The 27830-nt window shown below is 36.6% G+C and overlaps 1 protein-coding gene across 1 annotated transcript in view; it reads left to right on the forward strand.

Annotated features, from left to right (window-relative positions):
• The first annotated feature begins 3495 nt into the window (after positions 1-3495).
• The window catches only part of LOC112050871 (solute carrier organic anion transporter family member 4A1), a 66953-nt gene continuing 42618 nt past the window's right edge, over positions 3496-27830 (forward strand). Inside the window, exons 1-3 of the mRNA XM_052890679.1 lie at positions 3496-3749; positions 9079-9195; positions 18675-18801. Of these exons, the coding sequence (XP_052746639.1) occupies positions 9085-9195; positions 18675-18801 (238 nt within the window). The 5' untranslated portion in view covers positions 3496-3749; positions 9079-9084. The remainder of the gene's footprint in view (positions 3750-9078; positions 9196-18674; positions 18802-27830) is intronic.

Consider the following 27830-nt stretch of genomic DNA (forward strand, 5'->3'; position numbering starts at 1 on the left):
CCTCAATGATGTTAATACTATAAAAAATGTCATTGGGTATCCTGATATTTAAATTTATTCTATTACGTGAACCTACCTCGTGAATATTCCTATCATATTGCACGTAATTATTTAGTTTTATTATCCATTCAATTTATAGGTTTAATTCTAATTATTCAAAATTAATTTCAATTTTACCTATATCTATCTATAGGTACCTACTTATTTCCTTTTACATATGGTTACAGGAGATATAATAGCCATAATCGCTAGTCTTCCCGTTCTTATAAAGGTGATAGTTATGCTATTTTAACGTTCAGACTTCAATAGGTCATCTCTTCAGTGAAACAGTCTTATTAAAATACAAGAAAAATGGTCTTTGCGTGCATTAAAAGATAAGTAATTCTGTAGTAAGAGGGTGGAATGTTTGTGTATTAAGTTACATTGAATGTAAACATAGGTCTTCAGTCTTACACCTAAGTAGGTACTAAGTAGGATTAATTGCTAAGGCCTAACAATAGAGCCTATAGGTATAGATATAGATTAAGGTCTAGACTTGGCTCGTCACAAATACTCGGTATGTGCCTTGTTTCCGATAGGGTGTCAACGTTGTTCAAATTTTTTGGAGGATGTTTAACTAATTTTCAAAAAAAGTAGTTCTCAATTGGCAAATAAAAGAAAAAATTCTACGCTATATTTTCTGAATTTAACAAATATATGCAATTTTAGAACATAAATTATTAACTGATATAAAAGTTAGACTGACGTGCCTGAGCGAATTTGGTTGAAAATTATTTTGATGTTTCAAATTCATACTTAATCATTTAATTTGTTGAGTGTGTGTGTGTTTGTGTTGAGTTTTGCTATATACTCGTCAATTAAATCGTAATCTCTGAACTGGAGGCCAAAATTTTAGAGATACGTAAGCAAATTGCAAAATTAACCGAAATCAACGCGCATTAAATTGTGGGCTCATATTATTTTTTAATTCAATACTCGGATTCACGAGCACGGCTGAACAGAAACCACCTTGATCATCATCATCATTATTAACAACCTTTATCCGGCTCACTGTTGAGCACCAGTCTCCTCTCAGAATGAGAGGCCTTGATCCACCAAGGTTGGCAGACTTCACATACGTTGAGAATTAAGAAAATTTTCAAGTATGCGGGTTTCCTCATGATGTTTTTCCTTCACCGTTTGAGACACGTGATATTTTATTTCTTAAAAGGCATATAACTGAAAAGTTGGAGGTGCATGTCCCGCAGACCGAATTCGAACCTACGAATCCGAATCGAAGGCAGAGGTCATATTCATTGGGTTACCACGTCTTTCTTACCTTGATGCAACCAAGATAATTAAAAACCTAGTAAAAAGTTTGCCTCAACCTCTTTATCCAAACTCACTCATGTTCATTCGGCGTAAAAACGAAACAAAGAAACTATCGTATTCATAAAACTAATATTATGAATACGACAGTAACTCTCTCTCATTTGGACTATCCATACTGATATGGATAGTCCAAAATCTAATACCGGTACCAACCAAATACGGTACCAACTGAAAACCAGCGCTGCATGCTCTTTTTATTTAAAGAGTATGTAGCATATGCTGAGTTGGGGCCCTTTATTGGGTTATGCCACACATCGCAGAATATTGTCCTGTCATATTATTTAATATGACAATAATATTTGTTAGCATTATATGATATTATGAGCATATTGTGTTGTGTGGCATAATGCTGTAATAAAGATTTTTTCTTTCTTTCTTTTCTTTCTTTTCTAATATACACCTGAAGATAAATTCATCGAGATTCATTAGTTACAGATAGCGTAAACACTACATCAGAATATTATTATGGACAGTGACATAAGAAGCACAATAGCAGTTAGACATGAATTAAAAAATATCATAATAAGTAGTTAGATTACAAATAAATGTCCATAATTTACATTAATTTAAAAAAACGATGATAATCTAAGTTCAGCAGTAGATCAAACACGCTGATAGATCGTCAGTCAGTCAAGCGTAAAAAAAATCATAATTATATAATCATTCTAACAGACGTCCCGCGGTTTTAGCTGCGTAGATCCCTTTCCCGCAGGAATACGAGGATAAAATATAGCCTATAGCACTCGGGGACTGTGCTATAGGCTATATTTTATCTGTGTAGCAGAGCTGTAGTATGTGAGAGGGATGTAGATTTTCATCCTCCTCCCAATCAACCATCATCAGGTGAGATTGTCGTCAAGGGCTAACTTGTATAGAAAAAAAAAAGAAATTTTAAATCGATTTATTAGTTACGGACTATTCAATGCAAAAAAACATACGATTAAATCTTTCCTCTTTATAAATTTAGTAGATGATTCGATTATCATATAATCTATTTATATATCAATAATCATTAAAATGAGTCCAATGTTTCAAACAATAAAAATATCGCAAATATGGGTATTTTTGCATTATTATTGTGCACGTACGTATACTTAATGAGTTTTAACAACGAATAATGAACAAAAATTATTTTAAAATAAAAGAAAAATTATCATAATAAGTAACCAGATTACAATAAAATACCTATAATTTACATTTATTTAAAAATGAACTATAATAACCTGAGTAAAGTAGTAAAGTTCATCGGTAGAGCGGACTGCTGGTAGACGCGCGGCCGAGCGTAAAAAATCCATAATTTTCCCGTACGTTGAGCCACCCTACACATCCGGTCAAACAGGTTGCCGCGCTCCTTGAGCAGTGAAGTGATTATCTGTGATATCGATAAACGTCCTGCAGAGTGCAGACTCGAACACATGTCATGACAGATATCGAACTCATGAATTAAAATTCAATTTCAGTCAAAGTGAAGGTAAAGTTTCACAAGTAGGTACGGAATGAAGATTGATATGAGACGGCATAATGCTTTTACGGATGATGATTACTTTGTATTTATTATCATCATTCATTCATCGAAAAATATTAAATATTTTGACAGTACTTTTGTCTATAAGTAAATTGCATATAAAGCGACTCTACATAAGATAAGCTGGTTTCAGCATCCTGATTATTATCGATATTCACTCTAGCAAATCGTTATACGAGTATAATACCTATATGAATATGCCTTGTTAAAAAAATACAAAATAGAAGGTTGGGAAAATCCGGTCATAATAATTAGCCATTGACCACTAGTTTCTGACAGATACATATTATTTCAACATATTAAATACGATTCAACTTAAAATTTCCAATAGCCAGAGCCACACACTATAAAATTTTACTTATATACAATTTTACATTATTGTTGTAATTTTTTTTATATTTATTATGTAAAATTACATTACAAATTCAATTTATAGGTGTTTAATTTTCAGAGATAATTACTAAACATGGAAATGTCGGCCTGTTTGCAGAGTCTCTATTATTAAGTCGTTTAATTATTTTAATTTACCTCATTTACATACAATTAATATCGATATTACCAACGCCGTGTTGTCACAACACTACCGGCGCGCGCGCTCCACAGTTCACCGCGCGACAGGTGAAACGTCGCACGTTCCGTTTCAAACGTCGAACGTATTCGTAATTTCAAAATTCGAATCACGATCGACTCACGCGCATTTCACTTTTACTTTTTATTACATAAGTGTGTCACAACCTTATCTGTGCAGTGTTGCGAGTGTTTGTTTTATTGTGCACTTTTTGTTTGAATTTGTTCTGTACGTGTCTGTTTCAATTTGAAAGACTGTGAAGAATGAAATAAGTTATTGTAAAATGTAAGTAAATCTGTAAAGTTACGTAGGCTCTATTGTCATTAACTTCTATCAGACGAATGTTTCGTTATCAACCCATATTTGGCTCACTGCTGAGCTCGAGTCTCCTCTCAGAATGCACACACAAACGCAGAGAATTGAGAAAATTCTCTGGTATGCAGGTTTCCTCACGATGTTTTCCTTCACCGTTCGAGACACGTGATATTTATTTTCTTAAAATGCACACAACTGAAAAGTTGGAGGTGCACGCCCCAGTCCGAATTCTAACCCACACGGCTTTCGATTGTTTACGGAGTTACTATCTATAACTTTTTAACCTGTTAAAGGTACCTATCCACCCATAGGTAAGGGTTATGATGTTAGGGTTGCTAGCATTATTGACAATAGGTAGGGTAAAACCTACCTACCCTCCAAATCAAGTAGTTTTTGAGTTTATCGCAAACAGACAGACAGATTAAAACGCAACGGAGGATATCAAAGCTATTATTGTTCTTTTTCCTCTATTTTTCCATTTACAATACCTTAATAGGCGAACATCCTTACAAATAAACAAATTTGATAAAAAACATACAAACATCAGAACATAGAACTTGCTCCTATTTCGAAGTCGGTTAAAATGGAAGCATACAATGTGCAAAACTAAGTCTAACTCGTAGCTGCACCCGCGTTGAATTCGATTGTTAGTAGGTGCTTATATTAAGATGTGTGGAATCACCTATTCAATCGAAAACAGTCGAGTAGGTATATCAACGAAATACCTATATAGATAAATCGTTGATAACTTGTTTTCACTTAATTCATATTTATTAAATTACTCTTTGGTCCAGTAGTTAATTTAAGTGGCCTATGCGAGGTCTTGGATGTAGAAATACTGAGTTTTTATTTATCAATATAAAACCTCAGCCCGGAGTCGGGAAGAGGAATAATATCTTTGGACCGGTTGAACCGATTTTAATGGAAATGTCACCAGAATATAGAGGAGGTAACATAACACATGTAAGCATAACACATGCTAGAGAAGTACGCGAAAATAGTGTTTTTACACAGTTTGTTATGCCAATAACAAATGCGTATAATGTTGAACTCCAAGTTGAATCATCTTCAAACACAGTTATGCTAACGCAAAGAAAACAGTATTTTGAGCAAAAGTATGCCATTAATAATTCATGAGGCATAAGATAAACTTGCACAGGAAGCTTAACTGTAAATATTGGTCCGCTCGTATTGTGAGTAGCGTGTTTTGAAAATTATGGCTTTTTTGGTACAGCAATGCTTTGTCTGCTGCTAATGCTAATGCTACCCGACTGCAAAGAGAGTAGTGTGTTTATACGCCTATATTACTATGTATCTATGTTTGTCCTTCGTAGAGCTCTGGAGATCAATTTTGACCTTAGACTGCAGGGTTCCGTTAATTTCGCATCAATTCATCTATAATAATTATAAAGCTTAAGAGTTTGTTTGTTTCTTTGAACGCGCTAATCTCAAAAACTACTGGTACGATTTAAAAAATTCTTTTAGTGTTAGATAGCCCATTTATCGAGGAAGGCTATAGGCTAAATATTATCCCCGTATTCGTAGGGGAACAGGAAGCATACGGGTGAAACTGCGCGGCGTCAGCTAGTAATAAATAAAATTCAAGTGTATGTCTGCGACTTCAAAATAACTATGTTTTCACAAGTGCTTATAGCTATTTACACGACAACATAAATGAGTTTTTTTTTATTTTTTTATCTAATGTCTTTCTGTTTGTCCGGGCTAATCTTTGAAACTGCTGAACCCATTTTGACGGACATTCACTGTTCTCTTCTATGTCTGGTCTCTCACTGGTTCAAAGGAGGTTCTCGAGCAATATACAGACTACTTTTTATCCCGGTAAAACAATGGTTTCCGCGGGATATGTGCAAAACTGAATTTCACGCGGATGAAGTCGCTCGCATTCACTAGTCTATAAATATAACCACATCTTAATTAACTAAACCGGTTTGTAAAAGGGTGCAACAAAAAAGGTAGCAAAATTAAAGTGTCAGTGTAATGTATGCATGGAGGTGGAATATCATGAATTTATTCATACAGGCCGCGGCGGCGATGTCAGCCAATTTACCTTTGACTTACACCTGTGCAAACTTGTAGCTTATATCATGAACTAGAGGTCTCTCGACAGATTGTTACAAAATATGCAGTAACATTTGACACTCAGCAGGTTGTTAAAAAACAAGCAGTAACAAATGACGCTTGGAGCAAATTGTTACAATATAAGTCGTAACATTTGTCGCTTACGACAGAGTGTTACAATCTATAATATACAAATGAATCGCAAAATGCGTTGGTAAGCGCATAACTCAACAACGCCTGGACCAATTTGGAAATTTTTTTAAATGTTCGTTGAAGTTCTAGGATGGTTTTTACGGCGAGAAAAATTTAAAAAGACTAAAGAAAAAAATTATACTCCCATACAAACGATTCGTAATAATTTGAATTTTAACATGTATAGGGTAGGGGTAGGTTAGACGTAGGGTTGGAGTAGGGTAGGTAAGGGTATGGAAGACGTGCACAAAAGTCAAAGCGATGCTTGACCGGGTCCGCTAGTCTATACTTCTATACTTATACTAATATTATAAAGAGGTAAAGTTTGTAAGTTTGTAAGTTTGTCACATTTTTTAAATGGGGTAATCTTCGGAACTACTGGTCCGATTTTAAAAATTCTTTCACCAGTAGAATGCTACATTATCGGGGAGTGCTATAGGCTATATTTTATATTGGTATCATATATATTAGCCGAGTTATCACAGTTTTTGCTATACAGGTCGGACTGAAAATCCTCTTAAACAGACTTATTCGCATGCGCTGCCTTAACTATTGTGTAAAATTGAAATTAACGTATGAAGACTTTATGTATCTTTAAAAGTTCTACAAAAAAGTCCGCGACACCATATATCTATCTTCTATATATAAGCAGATATAGTACCTTTTGTGTTTTAAAAATTATTAATTTTATATACTTAGGTTTACGTCATTATTTATACAACTAAACTTTAATCCTTATTAAAATAAATTATTTAATAATCACAAGGATATTATGGAGATAAGATTTGCCATTTACAGTATGTTAATTAGTTAAATAGTTTCGGAGATAATACAAAATTTCTAAAAGACGCAGAAATTCCGCTGTATGACGCCCGGCGCTTTCATTTACGTAGTTCCCGTTCCAATGTGAATATGGGGATCAAACATAGCCTATGACACTCGCAAATAACGTAGCTTTCTATTGGTAAAACAATTTTCCAAATCGGTCCAGTAGATCCAGAGATTACCTCCTACAACCACACGAACTTTACCTCTTTATATTATTTGCATAGAAGTCTCTATTTCTCTTGGTCATACCACCATTCTCGAAGGACTGGACCGATTTTGCTAAGGGTAGGAGTAAGACAGAGAAGTTACAGGGTAGGGTAGGGTACGGGTAGGGAAGCGTAGGGGTAGTGTAGGGGTAGTGTAGGGGTAGGGTAGGTTTAGGACCGGGTTTAGGGTAGTGGTAGGGTAGGGGTAGTGTAGGGGTAGGGTAGGTTTAGGACCGGGTTTAGGGTAGTGGTAGGGTAGGGGTAGAGGTAGGGCAGTGGTAGGGTAGAGGTACGGGTAGGATAGGGAAGTGGTAGGGTAGGGGTAGGATAGGCGTGAGATAGGGGTACGGGTGGGATAGGGGTGGAAAGGGATAGGGTACGGGGAGGGTAGGGTTGGGGTAATGGTAGGGTAGGGGTAGGGTAGGGGTAGGGTAGGGGTAGGGTAGGGGTAGGGTAGGGGTAGGGTAGGGGTAGGGTAGGGGTAGGGTAGGGGTAGGGTAGGGGTAGGGTAGGGGTAGGGTAGGGTAGGGGTAGTAGTAAAGTTGACATCGAAATTTACGCGGACGAAGTCGCGGGCGTCCGCTAGTATTGTAATAAAATAAGCCGTAATATTTGTCGTTCGCATAAGATTAGCCTAAACCCTCATATTCTGCGATTCCCACAGCAGTGATCCGAATATGGGTTGATCATAACGTAAGATTGTTACAAAATAAGCAATAACTATTGACTTTCGATGCAAAATGTTACATAATAACTAAACATTAATATTAAGTGGCTAGCGTGGTAGATTGTTAAAAATAAGCAGTAACATTTACTGCTGATTTTTACGAAATAAGTCGTAACATTTGTCGCTCGCGGCAAAATGTTACATTGCTGTAACATTTGTATCTAATGGCAAATTGTTACAAAATAGGCAGTAACAAATTACACTCGAAGCAGATTGTTACAATATCTTGCACCTATCTGTGACTCTCATCAGAATATTAAAAAGCAGTGTTGAGTCTGTGTCGGCTTTTGGGGGACAATACAAGCCGCCCTTTAAAATAATAGTCCCACAATAAACCAGTGTATATTGCAGCAGGAAGACCTCTTACATGTAAAAGCCAGATTTTAAGTTAATCGACATAAGCATTAACTTTCATTACGCTTTAGTCTTGCCTGTTGCACTTTCCCACACACGTAACACAGACCACACAAAGCTCAAGGGAATGGTGCGTTGTGCACGCGCCTTTCTATTTAATTACTTTATTTGTGACGTCATTAATACGTGTTCAGCATTTCATTTCAATAGCAGAGCTTATTAACTCTTCTATCTTCGTATTAAAGTCATATTAAAACCTCCGTAGCCGTTCCATAGATGAGCCCGGGCAAACAGACAGACAGACAAAGGAGAAATCCAGTCTCCATACAAACTCGGGCCCAAATTATAGGAATGGTACAGAGCTGAAAATTGGCCATATATTAGGACAATTCTAAGGAGAACTCATGAGGCAAATTTTCAAAGAAATATTGGCTCAGTTAAATTACTTGTTATAGGTAACAGGTAACATTAACAGGTAACAAAGTACTCTTTGTATAATGGTAATGTTGGAGTTGCAAGCTGATCCACACAACTGGATTCCTATGGGAAAATAATTAAATCAGTTCATTTCCTTGTTGGCGAATATTGTTTCGCCCAATATTCTAATAGAGTTATCTAGTAAAATATACAAGACTTTTAGTACATTGTTCATTCTGTATCGTTCTAAAAAGTAGGCCCAATTTCGGACATCTCCTTTAAAAAGTTTGCTTGTGTTTTAGTATCTTAAATGTCTTAAGCACTGAAAAAAGCAGAGACAGACACTATAATTTTAATGTATCTATGTATTGAGCATTGGCCTGCATTGGGGCAGCATGGCGGATCTAAGCTCCATATTCCCTCTCTTATAAGGAACCCTGGCTATGTATATGGCCGTTAAAATTGCTGTATGTATTAAGATGTATTATATTTCCAGTGTACAATGCTGCCCGAAGATGCGGGGGGTGTCGTCAACAAAGCCTTCGAAGGCTTGGACGACGGCTTCCAGACCATCGACCTGCGCGCCAGGCGGGACGACGGCACGCTCACGTCGGTAATTATTGTTTTTTTTAACCGACTTCCAAAAAGGAGGAGGTTCTACGTTCGGCTGTACCTATATGTATGTGTTTGGAAGGGTATACTTTCAGGGTGGTCCCACTTTTTTTTTATTGAAAAAGCCCGCACTTGACCATGACCTCACTTGATGGTAAGTGTACTGTGGGTTGTAGAACGCGCTTGCCTAGAAAATCTTCTTGATTGCTTAGTTAGGTAATATTTTGTGACACTATTGCCAAGATGACAAAACTCTAGAAGATGGTAAAGGTAAAGTATAGGTTGGTATGGTCAAATTTACCTTTAGGGTTCCATAGTCCACAAAGAACTCCCATAGTTTCGCCTTGTCCGTAAGCCTGTCCGTCTGCCTGTCTGTTTTTTCGCGGTTTAGCTCAGAGACTTGTGTACATGAGTATGTACATAAAAATGTCAACAAAATCATAAAATAATATCTTGAAAAATACTTTTTTAGGAGACCTTTCCTACATATTAAGTGAGGATGATTTTTTTTATTTAGGTCTTTGAAATATATGAGGGGTTTTCTTACATTATTTTTCGATTAAGGGATATTGTAAAATACTAAGGTTTTGAGTGCTATTTCTTGTTAGAGTCAAGTGTTTTGTTAGTGCCACACTCTATCGCTAAACGGTTACTTATGGATACGTAAAAAAATCACAGAAATTGCATATATAATGAATTGCAATTACTAGGAAAACTATAACATCTGTCGCGATGTCTCTTTACCCATACACTGTTCTATACGCGCAAATAATAATGGGACATCCCGTACTAGTTTTGACCCTTTAATTCGTGCTCTAAACCAATAAAATGGGAAGCGGTGGGGACGAGGAGCTTGACATGCGGCATGACGAGTAACATGACCACTCTACGTCTCTGCCTCCTTTCCTCGCTACATGCCTCTCGTCGTGCGTGTGGTAGGCCCGTAAAAAATGCCCAAGTTTAAATCGGGAGAGTTTATACTCTTGCCTTGCATATAGCAAAAAGTTTCGTAGGAGTTCTAGGGATGTCAATGGCAGGGATGGAAACTTACTCGGTGTCTTACTTATGACTAACGAATGCATGTTATGTTGAGAGTCGAAACTTGGAAATAGAGTTCCTCCAAATTTAAATTTAAATTTGAAAAAAGAATCTTATAATTTTGTTAAGTTGAAACTAATAAGAGTAAAAACAAGATTTTGAAACAAAACATTTTCCGAGAGCCTAGCTAATGATGGCGTAAAAAGCTACTTTCCAATTTCCTCCAAAACCCATAAATATGGCGCGGTTTTAATTTCGTTCGAAAATCAAATTAAACTCGCATCAAGTTGCGGCACGTGCGCAGTCACGAGTCGGCAGCGTATGCAAGAGAAATAGATAAAATACGCCGAAACTTCCTCGTCCTTTTTTGTAATTACCATAATTATCCATATAAAACTTACACACAAAGAGCCAGTGACTTGTACAAGGCATATAACGTAAATCCTAGACGTACAGGTGATTTATACAAAGCTAATCGACGCCCCGCGGTTTCATCAGCGTAGTTTTCGTTCCCGTGTGAATACCGGGATAAAATATAGCCTATGTCACTCACAAATAACGTAGATTTCTAAAAGAGAAAAGAATTTTTAAAATCGGTTCAGTAGATTCAGAGATTATCCCCATACAACACCACAAACCTTACCTTTATAATATTAGTATGTGTATATCTGTATCTATCTTCCATTGAAAGTCTCATTAAAATTAGCTCGATTAAGCCGGACAAACCGACATACACTTAAAAAATCTTTTTCCTGTATTTTAGTATCGTGTAAATAACTAAAAGCACTTGAGAAAATATATATTTTGAAACCACAGAAAGATTCAATTTTGTTTGCCAGTATTAGATCGGATCTTCGGGGATGAAGTAGCATCTGAAAATGTTACATATTCTATCCACCAATTGTTTATATACAGTGGCGAGTTATCTGAACCCTCAGTTTCCCGCGTGGGGTGGAACGGGAGACACCGTTACTTCGCTCCCGGTTACACGGCAAACTTTTCACGATCGAAAGCACGTCGGAACTTTTGTGACTGTTTGACTATGTTTTGAATTCGGAAATTTTATTTGGCCCGGAAAATTCGGTGGTTGCGCTAAAATGGTAGGTTTATAATTTTTAATTGTTAATATTTAAAAAAAAATGTAAATGCGTATTTTATCTTTTCTTATAGTAACTAATTACTTAAATTCTTTTTTAACATCCTACATGTTTAATTTTCTCTCTTACTTATTGATAGATTTTCTTTTAAATTTTAACAATGTTAAAAAAATACTAAATAACACCATTAAAAATTATAAAAAAATCAACTCTCACGCTGCGGGTCATTTTGAGTGCTCAAGCAAGCGGTGGTCATGGTTCCAGACTGAGGAACCTCCACTCCACTTAACTCTGACCTGACCGTGATTGTTTGTTTGGATTGAATGGGCTCTAACGATTACAGATAACGTTATAAAATAAACTCTTTCGCCAATGGAAAGCTAGATTATCAGCAAATGATATGGGCTATATTTTATTCCCCGTATATAATATAAAATATAAAAAAATATAGAAAACCGCGGGTTGCATGTTGTTATAACATAAAAAATACAATTTCAAGTTTAAGGAAATTTTATTATTTATTTATTATTATTTATTACTACAAAATAATTATTTAAATTAAGCCTAATCATAGTGCAACATAAAGTACAGTTAGTTTTAACAATAACTAAAACTCAATTTTTGACGATAAAATTATGTAAGTACTGTACGGAACCCTCTCGGTGGGCGAGACCTAACTTTTTATACTTTAAACCCCATTAAATTTTCATAGTCCGACTTACAAATCTAACTTAGGACAGCTAACCCATATTCGACTCACTGTTGAGCACGAGTCTCCTCTCAGAATAATATTCGTTACCAATCCATATTCGGCTCACTGCTGCGCTCGAGTCTCTCAGAATGAGAGGGGTTAGGCCAATAGTCCACCACGCTGGCCCAATGAGAATTGGCAGACTTCACACACGTAGAGTATTAAAAAAATCTCAGGTATGCAGGTATGCAGGTTTTTTATTCATTATTTGAAACACGTGATATTTAATTCCATACAAGTAAATAATTAAGAACCTAGCTCGTACCTAGTCATCCATCCGCCTCGCGTATTTAGTGTATCGATTATAATCTATAACGTTTTTCTAGTTGTAGGTATTATTAATATGCCCATGACCATTTGGAAATTCTCTTGATGAGATCTTGAATTTGATACCAATATCGCAATATTTTAAAAAAAATCTACCTCGATTCTATAGTATCACAGGTTTTTCAACTTTACCTATCTAAGAACACTTGGGTCACGTCTTAATAAAGACGAATCTAACGATATCTTAATTACGTAAATCCGTTGAGCGGTTTGGAAGATATGAGGTACTTAATGAAGAATATTACATACATACGCGAAAAACATAACCCTTCATCACAGTAGATATTTCATGCAGTCGGGTAATAAAAATGCACATAACTGAAAAGTTGGAGGTGCATGTCCCAAACCGGATTCGAACCTACGCCATCACTCATTATAAAGATGTAATGCTTAGAACCGCAGCACGTACGAGCACGTATTATTTGAACTAACTCAATAGAGTTAGCAACAATAGCTTCACAATAGCCAATGGGCAGATTATGATTCGCCAATGTAAAGTGTACCTTAAGATCTACGCAATAAAGGCTTAATGACGGTGACAGGCTACGTTGAAAAGGCATCCTGTGCTTTATCCTAACGCCTATCAAGCTATGTGTTTGACGACCTCTAGGGTTATAATAAGAGAGGTACTGGGTTCGATTTGTACTCGGGTCAATTTGTTAGTACGTTTTATCGACCTATTTCTGTGCACTACAGGACCTCTGGGGTGTAAGGGGGAGGCTACCAGTCAATCTCCCCAACTGCCAACCTTACCTGCTCGTGGTGCCAAACGGTATTCGAGCCGTGATAGCCCAGTGGATATGACCTCTGCCTCCGATTCCGGAGGGTGTGAGTTCGAATCCAGTCCGGGGTATGCACCTCCAACTTTTCAGTTGTGTGCATTTTATGAAATTAAATATCACGTGTCTCAAATGGTGAAGGAAAAACATCGGGAGGAAACCTAACCTGCATAACAGAGAAAAACAAAATTTTGATAAGATCTCTACAGTAAGAAATTACAAAAAGTAGTTGTTCCTTAGTTTTTGCCCAAGTTCCGTGACCTCCCGATGAAATAAACAAACGACAACTCCGCGCGAGGCACTGTGTACAAAGAACAATGGCTTCTATGATTTATGCGAACACATGCAAAATAGTGTTTTTCTTACTACGTACCTATTTAATAAAGGATTTTCACACTATGTCTAAACGATAGAAAAGAGAATTCTCTGTTGAAAAAAAAAACTAATTTGGGGTGTGGAGTTTCATCCTCCTCCTAACAAGTTAGCCCGCTTCCATCTTAGACTGCATCATCACTTACCATCAGGTGAGATTGTAGTCAAGGGCTAACTTGTAAAGAATACGTTTTTTTGTATATCACGCCCGTTCGCGACTAATTCCATCGTGCATGATTTTTGTGTAACTTTTACTGAGCTCACACTACGAAAGCTTTCAAAAGAAAAAAAAATAAATTTTTTGCCACATCTTTCATTATTGCTGCATTTCTACTAGTATAACTTAGTCGTAGCGTAATGTTAAATAAATAACAAAAACATTCTACATAATTATACCGATGTATCAATAAATCTATACTAATATTATAAAGCTGAAGAGTTTGTTTGTTTATTTGTTTGATTGAACGCGCTAATCTCAGGAACTACTGGTCCGATTTGAAAAATTCTTTCAGTGTTAGATAGTCCATTTATCGAGGAAGGCTATAGGGTATATATTATCCCCGTATTCTTACGGGAACGGGAACCACGCGAGTGAAACCGCGCCGCGTCAGCTAGTCACTTATAAACAACAATTAGGTACATAGCTAAAGAGCCGCGTACGGTCGGCTGGGCGAATATAATTGAAGCAAATTAAAAGCCTTAATAGGTCAACGTTGTATCGGCAGACGGAAATGCAAATGGCTGGAATAATCCTATCCTATAGAATGTTCTAGTACATTAATTCTATCTAGAGGTCCAAAGGTTTTCGCAAGTTTGTTTTAAAAGTCCTTCATTTTATTTGCTACACAGTTAGAATTCGATAGGGAGGTAGTTTATAGTTGGTAGTGGTAGACATCCGTCAGGCAAGAATTTTATGGCAGAATGGAGGTCTACATGATACATAATTTTTATTGTTTCTAATTTGAAATTTGACTGGGAGGTGGCTTATTATAGTATTTTGCGAAAGGGTCCTTACCTTCATATTTTAGCTACAAAAATTAAAATCAGCAGAGAGGTAGTTGTCTGTTTAGTATTAATTTTGTGACAGCGCAAGTGTAATACATAATTTATTTGTCAGGGACACAGAACAGACATCGCTAAAAGCTAACGCTTTTATAGCTTGGCAAATTCGTTCGTAACACTTCCGATGGTCCGCGCGGGCCGGGGGGCGTGTAGCGATGAATGAACCCACAATATCAACGAACATGCCAGACTATAGCAACTTATATCTGTGCTCGTTTTAATACAAAGAATAGGCATTTTATAAATCTAGTTACTTCTTATATCTGTAAAATCTTATCTATTTAATACGTGTCCCGTTTTCTGTTCCTGTCCAAACATTTTATACTGTCTAGTATAAAATATTGTTGTTGGTAGTCCGGTAATTTTGTTTTGTATATTTACGTGATTTGTAAATAACCAACGAGGTAGATAATCAAGTAAATCATGACACTGATCAAGTAATATCGGGATGTAGTGGGAGTATCTTATTGCTGGATACAGATAAGTCAATCTTACTGCAATATTTAACTGCCACACCAGTTTATTATTCTATTATCATCATACGTAATAATAATAATATAATGTCTGTCAGTCATCTTTTCACGTCTTACCTATTTTGGTTCAGAGACAAAAGCAGAAATCATCGAATTAGAACTTGGACTTTAGGACGCGAATTTCCAGCCCTAAAGGTGTTAAATTGTTAAATATTTGGCGGTGGGAGGCTTCGTTAGTTAGTTACCACCCTACCGGCTAAGACGTACCACCAATTTAGCGTTTCAGTACGATGTCGTGTAGAAACCGAAAGTGGTGTAGATTTTCATTTTCCTCCTACCAAGTCAGCCCACTTTCATCTCAGATTGCATCATCACTTACCATCATCAGTTCTGTAAAATCAGTTCAGTAGTTCCAGAGCCTATTCAATGCAAACAAACAAACAATCAAATCTTTTCTCTTTATGATATGAGCAGAGTAAAGATACATTTTTGAAACAGTAAGTCCAAAACTTCTTTTTAAAATTTATAAAATCGTATGTAGATACGTTACCTCATTACTGTTGTATCCTGCATTTATCCTAAGTCCAAGAATAAACACAAGTATAGAAGTAACGTTTTTCTTATCTCATCCTCAATGCCCCGCCCCGTGGGCAGCAATCTGTGGGCGCTATTATGTGTCGCATTAAATCATGATCTAAACGGAATGTGACAAAATTATTAGTTCCGGTACTTTGTTGGTTAATCCACTTTAAGTCGGCCGGCGCGTTCAATGTAAGAGATTCACTTTATTCCTTTATTCGTTGTTTAATAGTATGCGGCAAGTTACTAGTCCGCTGTGAACACGAGGTTGATCATAATGGCTGCACATTTCCCATAAATATCACGCGTCTCAAACGGTGAAGGAAAACATCGTGAGGAAACCTGCACACCAGAGAATTTCTTAATTCTCTGCGTGTGTGAAGTCTGCCAATCCGCATTGGGCCAGCGTGGTGGACTATTGGCCTAACCCCACTCATTCTGAAAGGAGACTCGAGCTCAGCAGTGAGCCGTATATGGGTTGATAACGAACGAATGCTTTGTATGACATACTAGTAGACCTCTTCGACTGCACCCGCTAGTTGCTGTTCCCGTGGGAATACGGAGAAAACAATATAATATAGCCATGTTAGTTAGACGTTAAGAACCCAAGGTTCTGGAATGGCGACCCCCCACTAGAAAGTTGGTCGACCCCCAGGTGGACTGACGACATCCAGCGAATCGCAGGGATTCACTGGATGCAGGCAACTCAGGATCGTGATTTTTGGCAGTCCCTACAAAAAGCCTATGTCCTGCAGTGGACGTCCATTGGTTGATATTATGATGATAGTTGGTGAAAATTTAGGTTTCTATACAGGGTGCTCGGGAGTATTTCCCATAACTCTAGGGTTATATTCTTTAACAAAAATTAATTCAAAATGTTCATTCAATTAATTTCAATTCATGTTAATGTTGAGTATTTTCGGAGCAAATAATATTTATTTTTTAAATAGGTTTCAAAATGTGTCCCTTATACGCATCCTTACAATAATGACTTATATATATATATTAAAATGCAACATTGTCACTTTATTATATAAAGGCGTGTCCATGTAGGATAGTGGGTATTATTTGAATTACTTTGTATGAAAACAAAATTATTTTTTTTGTAAATAAAAATATGTTAGTTATGTAGTTCAGTTAATACCCTGTAAATAGTATAATGGTGAAAGAATTTTTAAAATTGGTTACGAGTAGGTAGTTTTTCATTTAAGTCCTATTATACAAACAAACAACCAACTTCAAGTCTACCTTTGGATTATTAGTATAGCTTATTAGGCCGCGCATCTCTTTAAGTCAGCCATTGACGGTCAATTATTCTCACGTTTCTGCAGCACAAACGGCCGCGAAGACGTTTCATAAGTCGAGCTGTCATGCACGCAGCGACCAATACACGATCAGTTACAGTCGCGGGTGCTGCAGAATCGTGAGCATAATTGATCGTCAATGGCGTGCATTAACTGAATCTGTGCGCCTAATACTTTGTATACCTAAGGTTTAGCAATAGCTCAACTTGTCTGCTGACATCATTGGTACGAGTAAACACTATTATGTATTTTACCAGATTAGATAAGATAGTTTTTGCTTTTGCGTATCTAGACCACAAACTAGAGCAGCGTTTCCCAACCTTTTTCAGCCACATAGGAAATCTAGCACAGTTTTCACAGACCCCCTTAATAAAATAAACAGTAAAAAGAAATCCGATTAGGTATTTTTTTTAGTTATTACAGATATAATATACTACTTATATTACTTATATTACGTTTACTATGAAAAATATGAAAAACGTTCAAGTTGAAGTAAGATCCGTTTTAAAAGGTCAGACCCTCTCAATATTCAAATTAGTACCTATTTCAAATACGAGACATTAGAAATTATGTATGGCCCAGAGATGACACCGCGGATCCCCACACATATACCTACTGCGATGATCTCCGATGGACTGGTGATATATGGAGATGGTCCGCGGACCCCTAGGGATCCTATAGTTGGACCACAGGTTGGGAAACGATGAACTAGAGCAACTACAAATCTGAAGACAACAAATAAAACTACTCGCAAGTCGTAACTATGAAGAGACACGAGTATTTAGCATATTGGATTCACCGTGCCGGTGCTGGGTCCATCGTGGTAGAAGGAAAGTCTCCGAGCAAAGCCCTCAGTCCCGGGACTTTAGTAGTTTAGTTTACTTTCTCTGCTCGTTCCCTGCTCAGCCTAATTTGGTAATATCCTAGTAGAACAGCTGTAAATAGGATTCCCTTTCTAATATAAAACTTGCTGCAGTTATAGTTAGGCCAAAGCTTTTAAGTAGGGAATAATCAGAACGGACTACGAAGTGAAGAGAAGTATTATGGTTTATTTTTTTTGTATACACATACGGAACCATAACATTTTAACTTGTAGACGACCATGAGTATCAATCAGTTGACATTGCGAATTCGTTAACAAAAGCCTCTACGTAATAGGAAAACGTGCTTGCTTTGATGTTAATTATATTAGTTATCATACGTCAATGTTAGCGTCAAGCCGGCTGGTTGTGGTCATTGGCCGTAGTCGTGGGCGCCTTGTCCGAAGGTCTATAATAGGCTAGTTGACACTTTTTTTAAATGGTTCTAAATAGTTCATTATCGTTCTAGCAGACTAATTTTTTTCCATATTTTTTGAGACGTGATTACATGATTTAGTTTTTATATATGTTTTTAACAATACGAGTCAACGGCCCTGTCTATATTTCAACTGTAGCATGACGTCACTTAAATTCCATACAAATGGAGCGTTTGACAAAAATATTAGCTAACAATTAGTTACGTCATGGACGACAGCGTTTGAGACGTTTGAAAAATACGTGATATTTAAATTAAGTTTTATAAGAAACCCTTAACTTTAATTAATTGATATCTATATAATTCGGACCCTTATTCCATGTACTACACGAAATAAAAATTGTTTATATAAAATTAGATATGAGTCAACTACCGTATTCTCAACTACGACCATGTCGACAGGTGGAGCGGCAGTGGGAAGCGCGCGAGGTGCGCTGCGGCTGGGGCGCGCTGCGGCCGGCGTGGCTGCAGAGGTTCCGCACCGCCAAGTGGGCGCTGTTCTGGCTCTGCTGGGCCGGCGCTATACAGGGTGAGTATTTTTTTCTTATGCTTCCCGTAAATCTACACTTATAATAAAACTGGTCGAATTCTATACATTTATTCGTAATTTGAGATTTTACTTACACCATTTGTAGCACCAAACGTTACCGTGGCATAACGGACGCCAGCGCTATCTAGAATTTATACTTATAATACGAATATTTATAATAATTTTGACGGCCTCCGTAGCGCAGTGGTATGCGCGGTGGATTTAATGACGGAGGTCCTGGGTTCGATCCCCGGCTGGGCCGATCGGGGTTTACTTAATTGGTCCAGGTCTAGCTGGTGGGAGGCTTCGGCCGTGGCTAGTTACCACCCTACCGACAAAGACGTACCGCCAAGCGATTTAGCGTTCCGGTACGATGTCGTGTAGAAACCGATAGGAGCGTGGATTTTCATCCTCCTCCTAACAAGTTAGCCCGCTTCCATCTTAGATTACATCATCACTTACCATCAGGTGAGATTGTAGTTAAGGGCTATCTTGTAAAGAATAAAAAAAAATGAAACGAATTCTGTACATTAAAGATATTTTGAAAATTCATGTTGCAGGGCATTATACAATCGATACTGAAGCGTAGGTACATAATGTACCTAGTCCATTTTCAAGTTTAAATAAAAACAACATTTAAGGATAATTTCTTTATTTGCATTAAAAAATATAATGTTTTCTTATGTTTATATAATTATCAAAATCTAATCATACTATGTATCCTATCTTTATATTTTACAAATATAATTCAACAATCAATATGTAATTCACGAGGTTACTTTTTTTAATGACAATAAGTTATCTCTTCACAACGATCTCAGTGACGATGCAGTCTAAGATGGAAGCGGGCTTACTTAAAAGAGGTACAAAATTCTACCCATACCATATGTTTTCTGTGCCCATACCTCTGACAGTTACTACGCGGCATCGTATTGGAACTCTAAATCGTTTGGCGGTACTTCTTTGTCGGTGGTAACTAGCCACGACCTGAGCCAATTTAGGAAATAAAAAATCCTAAACTCGAATCGAATCCATGGCCTCTCTGTTTAATCACATCACTGTCCACTTCGCCAAAGAAGTCGCCGTTAACTGCATGCCAATTTTGCATGCCAATCGGGCGTGATACAGAACAGATTATATTTATTTGTTAAGACCTTGTAAACTGTATCAGCAAATAAAGGATTGTATTGTATTGTATTGTATTGTATTGTAACTGCAGGGTAACCGTACTTTCAGCCAGCAAATGTCAGGTTAATTTATTCCCCCATATCTAAATATAGCGTGTATTGTGGTATCTACTGATAATCTTGAATATATTAAAATGCACAAATATTGTTTGTTCTCCCGCCGATTTGCGATTGTGTTTGTGTGTGAAAATCTAGATTATAATTGCTTCACGCGTGATAGACCAAGAGCCGGTACATTTAAGACCGTTTGATTTGAATTATCACTATCCTGTTGATCCATTGATGTTTAGTTTTTCTCCGTGATGTTGTATTTTGAATTTCTTTCTTGAAAATTCACATAACTATTTCATAGCTGGGAATTTTCAGAAAATTTGGGTATTTTTCATTTTTATTAATTTTAAAAATTAACATAAATTTACAACATGAGTAAAATAAATTATTACGTATATTGCGTTTTATATGTATTGCAAAAATACATCATAGATATAAAAATGTCCCTTGAAATATAATTATGTAAGTAGGATTTGTATGTATAGGATTTTAAAACTTCAATCATAAATAATAATATTAAGTTGATCTAAAGCGTTACAATTTCCGTTGGAAACATGAAATTGTCTAGAAAAGGTATAAGGTCACCATCATCTTAATTCAAGAGCAAGCACATCCAGTAGGAAAGTCACAAACCAACGGCTATAATAAACAAACCAACTAGCTGTAACACAGGTGGTCTCTTGGGCTACTATTTCACGCGTAAATAGTCTGATCACAGTCACGGAGTGGTTTGTTTTAATTAATTCTTTTCACTTAAGTCCGGCCACGATACACACATACTTTGCATATACGATTACTACAACGAAAGCCTGAGGCTGCTAGACTTGACTCCCATACGGCTGTATGAAACGTTGTCCTATTAAGGAACGTATTGTTGGAATTCATAGACGTTGCAGGGGCACCCCCAGGAGACAATTCACCTTCTGAGTGTCGAAATCTCAAACGCATAGTTTAAATTCGACACTGAGCGGGTGAACAATCCCCTGGGGGAGCCCCCACAACGTCTATGAATTCCACTGTAAATTGTAGCCAATGACGCTGTCCCTGCATTCTGTAAAGTTACAACGCTGTGACATCATTCGTTTCCATGACAACTTCGTTGTTAGTGACATTTTCATTTTGGCCTATAAACTTAAAAGTTCAAATTCAATAAAAGGCGAAAAATTCGTTGAAAAGTCTAAAATAGCGAAATCGCACCCTTGATGTGGCACGTCGATTCATTCCATAAACGCTAACGCTTCGTAAACTAAAAAATGTTTGAGAATGACATACATTGTCACGTGATTATGTTGTCGATCGGATCTGTCATCCCCATACATTTTGTTAGTGTACGAAGCGTTAGCATTTGTAGATAGAAAATCGACGTGCCACATGGCTACAGACCCTGCGGACTCTTGATATAGCGCTATTTATAGACCTTCATTTAACTTCATCCTATATTTGAACGCTTTTTTAAAAAAACTCTCGTGCGAATGTGGGCTTAGTTTACGATTATAATATGTTTGGATTACAAGTGTTATTTCGTACTCTGTGGTTTACATTAATATTTTGAGCTATCAACGCTAACAACATATCGTTAACAAGAAGCAATTATTCAAGGCACGGCACATCCAGGCGCTCGCGGCGTAACAAACTTGGAGCCATAAATCTGGCTTAACTTGGCTCAACCGGCGCCAACAGGTGTAACCGACTTGTGCCCATTGTTACGCTGTGTTGTATTGTGCTGTTTGTTAAATCATATTTGAGCTCAAAACCAAAATACGGTTTGACTGACTTAGGGCCTTTGCAGACGAATTTTTTAAACGAACTTACGACTTTTTAATAAGCGCGCCCATTTACTTTGTTTACTATGCGTATTATGAGTTTATATCGCTTTTAATGTTTTTACAGCGTTGTATCAGCGTATCTGACCATTCGTAGCGATACATACGCATGGATTTTGTGCAAAGGTCACAACATGCCGATGGGCTTGCATTTATTAAAAAAAAACCCGAGTGTCGGCTCGTTTAAAAAACATCGTAGGCATAAGATCTAAGGCTGAAGACTGATTCACAAGTCTGCTCTATTCGGCAACTCTTTTTAGGAGTCTCGGAAAATAAGAGCAACGAGTCATTCGATTTGACAGAAAACGTTCTTAGATGTTTTTTGAAGGCCTTTTTTATTTACTACTAAATTGCCTAACTTTTGTCATTTTTGCAAGATATTTCAATAACCAATACCGGTAATATAGGTACCAATTCATGATCTATACCTGAAGACTGAACCTCTATGACGTGGTTAAACTGTAACAGTTCCATCATAGATGTAGAAGCGATCTAATTTAATAGACTCTTCTACCGGAAATAGCTCAATGAGAGAGATTAGAGATGACAAAACGTAGTGTAGGTACGGTATAATGGCGCAAAAATGAAATTCCGCCCGACGCGGCGAGGGCGACACAAATCATGAGCTTATAACATTAAACGCGCTGCGCGGCTGCACGCTTCTAGCTCGCCGCGACACACCTACAGCGAAGCTATGTTTTGCAATAGTTGAAAAACTATAGTTCATGCGCTGTAGGATAATGCGGGTGACAGTTCGTTTCACTCTTGAAAGCTTGTCGCGATTCACGATAATGGTACCTACGTAATAAGTACGTTACAAACTGATCATCAATTAGAACATAATATGATATATAGAACTTAGTATGATGTTATTTTTCGCCTTTTAGTTTAGTTAGTATGTTATATATTTTTGAAGTCGGTCGAATTTTTTTATTATGCGTTGTGGTAATAGATATAGTGGGTATCATTGACAGGGTATAAATAGACATGGTGGTAGCATAAATAAAATATACTTATACAATACGTTTCACCCTGAAATCATAATTTTCATTATGATAATAGCCAATGGCCGTGCTCGTTACAAGGACTGGGCCTCCCACTAGGGCCTCCCACATGCAGTGTTTATTAAAAAAAGGTGACGGTGACAAGCTATTACCGTATAAAACATATCTTTAGCTTGCAACTGGTCAACATGGCTCACGATTGTTTATGACGAGGGGTGGGTGAATTTACATTCATTGCCGCGAGCCCATAATGAGGTAGTGTATTATGTGACGAATTTTTATTAGCAATTTGTACGTGTTTGCCAAATTTCACGTTATTTAGAGCTAAATTAATTTTTGATTGCATAGTCAAAGCGATATGGGTTAATTATTTTTGTGACTTGGAAGTTTCAAGACCAAGATTATGTTCTGTATTATACTCTACTTTCTATTAACTCATGCGATAGTAACCTAACTAAATAAAAAAGGAGACCACCCTGGAATTAAACCCTTCAAAACAAAAAAGAATTTTCAAAATCGATCCATAAATGACGGAATAATCGCTGGACATACATAAAAATAACATACATACTCCTTTTTTGGAAGTCGGTTAAAAAGGCTAAACAACTTAATTCAATTTAAAAATTCTAAATAGCTAACCAAAAATGCGAGTAATCTATACTTCTATACTAATATTATAAAGCTGAAGAGTTTGTTTGTTTGTTTGTTTGTTTGTTTGATTGAACGCGCTAATCTCAGGAACTACTGCTCCGATTTGAAAAATTCTTTTAGTGTTAGATAGTCCATTTATCGAGGAAGGCTATAGGCTATATATTATCCCCATATTCTTACGGGAACGGGAACCACGCGGGTGAAACCGCGCGGCGTTAGCTAGTTTAATAATAAAATATCGTTAGGTTCGCTAATCACTAGTTTTATTTACCATTATTCCTAACTACTGAGCAATTCGGTGATTAGGAAAAATAACGCCTGATGACTCTAATGAGACTTTAATCAGTTTTCCTATCTACAACTAGCAGATGCGGTTTCACCCGCGTAATTCCCGTTCTTCGTGCGAATCCAGGGATAAAATTACTCTATGTCACTTGCTAATAACGTGACTTTCCATTGGTGAAAGCGAACCTATTCGTAACAAACAAACTATGAAATCTTACCTCTTTATAATATTAGTAAACTTATAACAACTATAAGAAATTGCAATGTTATCATCAATTGTAAATTATAATACTGTATGATTTTTTAAAAAGAGCAACTGTTGACTTTCTTGCCGGTTTCTTCTCAGCAGAACCTGCCTTTCGAACCGGTGGTAGAATCTTTACAAATGGTCAACTAACGTGTCAAAAGTGCTTGTAAACTGAGCCTACTTTTAATAAATGATTTTTGATTTAGATTTTTTTGATTTAGTATAGACACAGTAGATATATTTACTGTGGTATAGATTTGAAAGTAGTTAGCATTATGCAGTCACTATTACAGTGGCTGTAAGCCGGAAGCGCGCCATATTGGTGCTAGGTGAGTAGGTACTTCCGGTGCATTCAGTTGCTTATTCGTTAATTGAGTTGTCGCCGGCTGCGGCCGCCCTTTGATTGCAATTAAACCGACTGGCAACGGACACCAACCACCTACAGATTTAATCATACATTTTATATGATATACTAGCTGACGTCGCGCAGTTTCACCCGCGTGGTTCCCGTTCCCGTAGGAAACGGGTATAATATAATATAGCCTTCCTCGATAAATGGGCTATCTAACACTGAAACAATTTTTCAAATAGAACCAGTAGTTCCTGTGATTAGCGCGTTCAATCAAACAAACAAACTCTTCAGCTTTATAACATTAGTACCTATAGATGCATTTTTACAGAACATTGAAGTTATAGTTAGAGAAATACATTTTCATTACCTTGAAAACGTTTTGTTTTGTTCGACGAAATTAGAGTGCAAATGTCTATTTTGCTCGCTAGCGTGGAACATGATGTTTGAATTTAAAACATGATGAAGTATAGTGATTGTTGCTTGACAAAACTTTAAATTTTTAGGTTCATTAAGAATACTAAGGTAGTTTAAGATTTAAATTGTTACTAATCTTACTAACTCATCTTTTGTCGTGGAGTCGGAGTTTAGAAAAATACTCCGAATAATTTCACCGCGGCTAGTTGCCTCGACTGGTGACAGAAGGGCTGGCTCATTTTTTGCGCAAAGGATCAGCCTGGCTGTCCAGCGCGGAAATGCAGCCAGTATTCTTGCCACCATTCCACGTGGGCATGATTTGTATAGTTATTAGGATAAGTTAGCTTAAGTAATTGTTTGAATGTTAAAAGTTTAAAAAATTATTGTTATAAGAAAATATACATTTATTCATATGTATTTATCACAGAACATACAAAACGCTAAAGCTAACTTTTTTTCTCATATTGAAAAAATATTAAAATACAGATTGGAGATAACTATGATATGATAATAAAGTTTTAATTAACTTCTCCGGGTGATCGTGCTTGAAAAATAGAATTTTGAGCCGAACAAAAGGCTTGTATTTTTATTAACTAATCAAAAATTAATTTTGAACTGTCGTAACAGTGCACGAGTTTTGAACCCTTCGTGGAGGGGTAGTTTTTTAATTAGGACCTACTCGTCCGAGGTGCCGAATTAATTAACATGCAGTGTAATATGCGCAGATTACAAGCAAGTTTTGATTAGCTGCCAAATATTTAAGCAAAGGCTTGACTTACATTATGTTCCGTATTCAAATTAACGGACAGTCCATCTGACGTTATCATATTTATTACTCCTAAGCGGTAGCATGCACTCCATAGATGCAATAATGCACTGCTTGTAACGAAGTAAACGAACGTTTGACGGCCTCCGTGGCGCAGTGGTATGCGCGGTGGATTTAATGACGGAGGTCCTGGATTCGATCCCCGGCTGGGCCGATTGAGGTTTTCTTAATTGGTCCAGGTCTAGCTGGTGGGAGGCTTCGACAAAGACGTACCGCCAAGCGATTTAGCGTTCCGGTACGATGTCGTGTAGAAACCGAAAGGAGTGTGAATTTTCATTCTCCACCTAATAAGTTAGCCCGCTTCCATCTTAGATTACATCATCACTTACCATCAGGTGAGATTGTAGTCAAGGGCTAACTTGTAAAAAATAAAAATAAAAAAGAAGGTTAAATTATGAAGCTCTAGATCTACATAGTTAAGGAGGAGTTATAGGTATATGTCACCATCATCAACATTGAGTGTATTATTTCGTATAATTTAATGTAATTTGTTAAAAAATCATCATCATTCATCATCAGTATCAACCCATAATGGCTGGCCCAATGCGGATTGACAGACTTCACACACGTAGAGAATTGAGAAAATTCTCAGGTAAGCCGGTTTCCTAACGATATTTTCCCTTCACTAATTGAGACACGTGGTATTTAATTTCCCTATAACTATAAAGTTGGAGATGCCTGCCACGGACCGGATTCGAACTTACGCCTTCCGAATCGAAGGCAGAGAATATGCACTGGGTTATCACGGCTCACATTGGGCTCACAGATAGGTAGGTTGGGGTCGAAACTAGTCGGGTATACTCCGACCTTGTATCACGTGAGTTTTAGTAGTTTTTCATAATGAATTAATTTGAACATTGCTTATTATCTCCCGATTTTAACGAAAATAACCATTTACTTATTTTATTAAATTAAATAATAACTAAGCAAGCTTAGTAAATATAATATTCAGAATTTTATTTAAATTTTGTACTAAATCCCCTACCAAATAATATATCTAATTTATTAATATTTAGAAATATTAACGAAAAGTAAGTAGCACAATTAAAATGTTTATTAAAGTAATAAATCAAATAGAATAATCTTATTAAAAATATAATTAAAAATCTATTTATAATAATTTTATTCTGAAATATATTAAGACGTAAATCGTAAAAATATTTAATTTTACTGAAATTATTTGATTTTATTGCTTTAACTGCACGACGGTACTTTACCGATTTGTGGTATATTAAATTATCAGTTAAATAGTGTACATAATTACATAGCTATTTAATGATCATTAAGGCCATCAACCATCTCGATTGTTCTTTAACTTTATGATATGTTGTATAATTAAAACAGTAGATAAAAGACATTAATTGTCACGGCGCATGAATCCAATTTTAAGGTCATCTAAATTCATAAAGCACCTAGGTACATCATAGACTACATAATCAAAAACATAATGCTAGGAAAACTATTTTTAATAAATTTTTGTTGATTTTACTTGTATTTGGTAAATTATTTAACGTCAAACTGGCCTGTTCTATTAAAGTTATAAAGGCTACGTTCCATTAAGCGATCACAACGATCACGCCCTCTATCAAAGGTTTTGCCGTTCCATTTGCTTGCTAGTGTTACAATTACAAACTCAAGTGGATTATAGAGAATTTTATGCATTGATTACAAAACTGTGTAAACGTATGTAAATAATAAACAATCGTGAAAATTTCGGGAGTGAAATTAATGATGACATTACTTATGTTTTCGCCACGACCACAGCGACCGTGGTCGTTGTGTGGAACATCTGCAGGAGTATTTTGGACGTTCTGATCACTTACTGGAAGCGTAGCCAAAGAAGTGCGAATTCTTTGTTAACCTTTTCTTTGAAATACTCTACCATGGGCAGCGCACAAGTTTAGCAAGATTTTTCAGACGTTTTCCGCCATCTTACTAAATTGCAAGCAATTTAGTTAAATTTAAATTGATCTTTACATTTTTCAAGGTGTCAACATGTCTTTGTGCGTTACTAGAGGAATGCAGAACTCAATTATTGCGTATTCCTTTTAGCATACATTTTATAGCTCTTACCTCATCTTGTTGTAGATAGGCTTTTACAACTTTGTCATCCTTAATCTATTCATATTTTTGAAGCGTCATTACGTATTTCTGATTACCTATATAATATAGCCTAATAATTGCGTCTC

The sequence above is a fragment of the Bicyclus anynana genome, chromosome 1, assembly GCF_947172395.1.
Source record: "Bicyclus anynana chromosome 1, ilBicAnyn1.1, whole genome shotgun sequence".
In the NCBI taxonomy this organism is placed as follows: domain Eukaryota; kingdom Metazoa; phylum Arthropoda; class Insecta; order Lepidoptera; family Nymphalidae; genus Bicyclus; species Bicyclus anynana.